At 36.6% G+C, this 1,850-nt stretch overlaps 1 protein-coding gene across 1 annotated transcript; it reads right to left on the bottom strand.

The window, feature by feature from the left end:
• Nucleotides 1-428: 428 nt before the first annotated feature.
• LOC143564568 (uncharacterized) lies at nt 429-1,486 on the bottom strand. Its single transcript, XM_077051804.1, has 3 exons — nt 1,328-1,486; nt 1,101-1,223; nt 429-737 (listed from the first exon to the last, which is right to left on the bottom strand). Exons 1-3 carry the CDS (start codon nt 1,434-1,436, stop codon nt 622-624), a joined length of 348 nt encoding a protein of 115 aa, XP_076907919.1. The 5' UTR covers nt 1,437-1,486; the 3' UTR covers nt 429-621.
• Between the last annotated feature and the right edge of the window lie 364 nt (nt 1,487-1,850).

The raw sequence follows: 1,850 nt of genomic DNA, 5'->3' as shown, positions 1-1,850 counted from the left end.
ATTAACTGAGTTGATGAGTTAGCTCAGCTTTTATTTGTACCAAATTTTGTATGTTTTTCAATAATGATTTTAACCACCTCATAAAACGTAGTGCCAAACAAGTACATTTATGAAAAGTCAAGGACAGATTTTGCTACCTTGAACGTAGTTTTATACAAAAGACAAGGTAGGATTAACATTTTTAATTTTAGACAAGGTACCCAAGGCGTTTAATCTCCCCACCCAAAAATAGATAATCAAAACATACACAAGGTAAATCTTATAATAGCTATATTTATTACAACGTCACAATCCAATAGATCTAGTAGAAACTCTCTCCCACAATTTTCGATCCCAGACCAAAATGAAATCTAGGTTAAGCTAGCACTAGTCGCCTTTAAACAAAAGGCGACACAAAATGATTGTTACTTCAAAAATATTAAACGACCTTATTCTTTCCAAATTAAACCCAACCACTCCAAACCCAAAACGGAGTATTTTGCTGGGATCATCTTCACTTCAATATCAACACTATCTTCATTCATCATATCCATTTGATTCATTCGTTAACCACTAAAACAAAACAAACCCAACTACTATATAATATGCTATAATTGTTGACATTTCGAATTGGCTTCTTCATCAATAGGTCCACTCTTGAGGCAGTGGCAACTCGGCCAACGCCTCGGGTGGTTGGCGATGGATGGTTCGCCTCTGTTGAGCCATCATCACACTTTTTCGGTACATAATCTCTGCATCTAGAAACATAAATAAAGAATATTAGCTTCAAATCACATCAACACTATAATAAAGCTACAATTATCAAGCCTTATTCAACTTTTATTAAAATACAAACATATATTTAAAATAATTTATTTATATATGATTGTTTAAATACAAAATTATGCTAAAAATAATACGTTGTTTTATCTATACAAATTATATTAATTAATAAATAAGATGTATAAAAATTGTTTTTAACAAATAATAAACAAGTTAACAAAACAAGTGTTAAAAACTATTACTAACTCACCGAGTCTGATTCAAATTAGAAAAAGGGCTCAAAACAAGCCAAGCTCGAGCTTGAGATCGGCTTGTTTACACCGATAATAAAAAATTACCGTAATCGGAAGCCAGAGGCCCTCCATTGCAACGAGACAGAAGCTGGGATTCAGCTCCAACGGTTTCCAATTTCAAATCAAGAGCCTGAACAACACTATCTGGAAGTAGAACAGCAGAACAACCTACAAAGATCCAAAACATATAACACCAAATTAAAGTCAGATCTAAAATATTAACACTAAATTCCAAAACCGTTAACAAAAAAACAAAAAACAAATTAATATACCGCGTTTCTTAACAGGCTCAGTCGAGGCTCCGGTTTGACGTGGCAAAAAAACCCCAGTGCCCGTGGATTCCCGTTTAACACTCGGGTTTCCGAGAAACACAGCCCGCATACCCGACCCGGGTTTTCGTTGCTGAGCTTGTTGAGGTGTAGGCCAAGCCGAGGCCGACACCGGCTGAACCAGTGGCCTATCGCCATTCCGGGTTCTCTGAAGCATCATTCGCAGGTACTGCTGTTTCACAATTTGTTGCTGTCTCAGCTTCTGAAACTGAAGAAATCAAAAAGTTATTCAATAATAATATTAATAATAATAAGACGGACAACTTGAAGAGAACGCACTTGGGCAACTTGAAGTTGTTGATAATGGAGGTTAGGGTTTGCAGGTTTATGTTGCTGGTGAGCCAACTGGTTTTTGTTAAAGTTGTAGTAACGTGAAGCAGCTTCTTCAATCAACCTCATCCTAGCAACTTCTCCGGCAGCCGCGTAAAGAACATCTAACGACGGTTGGTTTAGTTTAGCTCCGGCC

Source organism: Bidens hawaiensis, unplaced genomic scaffold (assembly GCF_021521415.1).
Source record: "Bidens hawaiensis isolate Kalapana, Puna unplaced genomic scaffold, B.hawaiensis_p1.1 tig00001206_1, whole genome shotgun sequence".
In the NCBI taxonomy this organism is placed as follows: Eukaryota; Viridiplantae; Streptophyta; class Magnoliopsida; order Asterales; family Asteraceae; genus Bidens; species Bidens hawaiensis.
Note: the sequence above shows the minus strand (reverse complement) of the source record. Positions and strands in the feature narration are given on the sequence as shown.

Coding starts and splice junctions, on each gene's coding strand:
- LOC143564568 (XM_077051804.1), bottom strand. CDS start 1,436: ATGCGGGCTGTGTTTCTCGGAAACCCGAGTGTTAAACGGGAATCCACG. Junction 1,224..1,327: donor TGAGCCTGTTAAGAAACGCG/GTATATTAATTT, acceptor GGATCTTTGTAG/GTTGTTCTGCTGTTCTACTT. Junction 738..1,100: donor GCCTCTGGCTTCCGATTACG/GTAATTTTTTAT, acceptor TTATGTTTCTAG/ATGCAGAGATTATGTACCGA.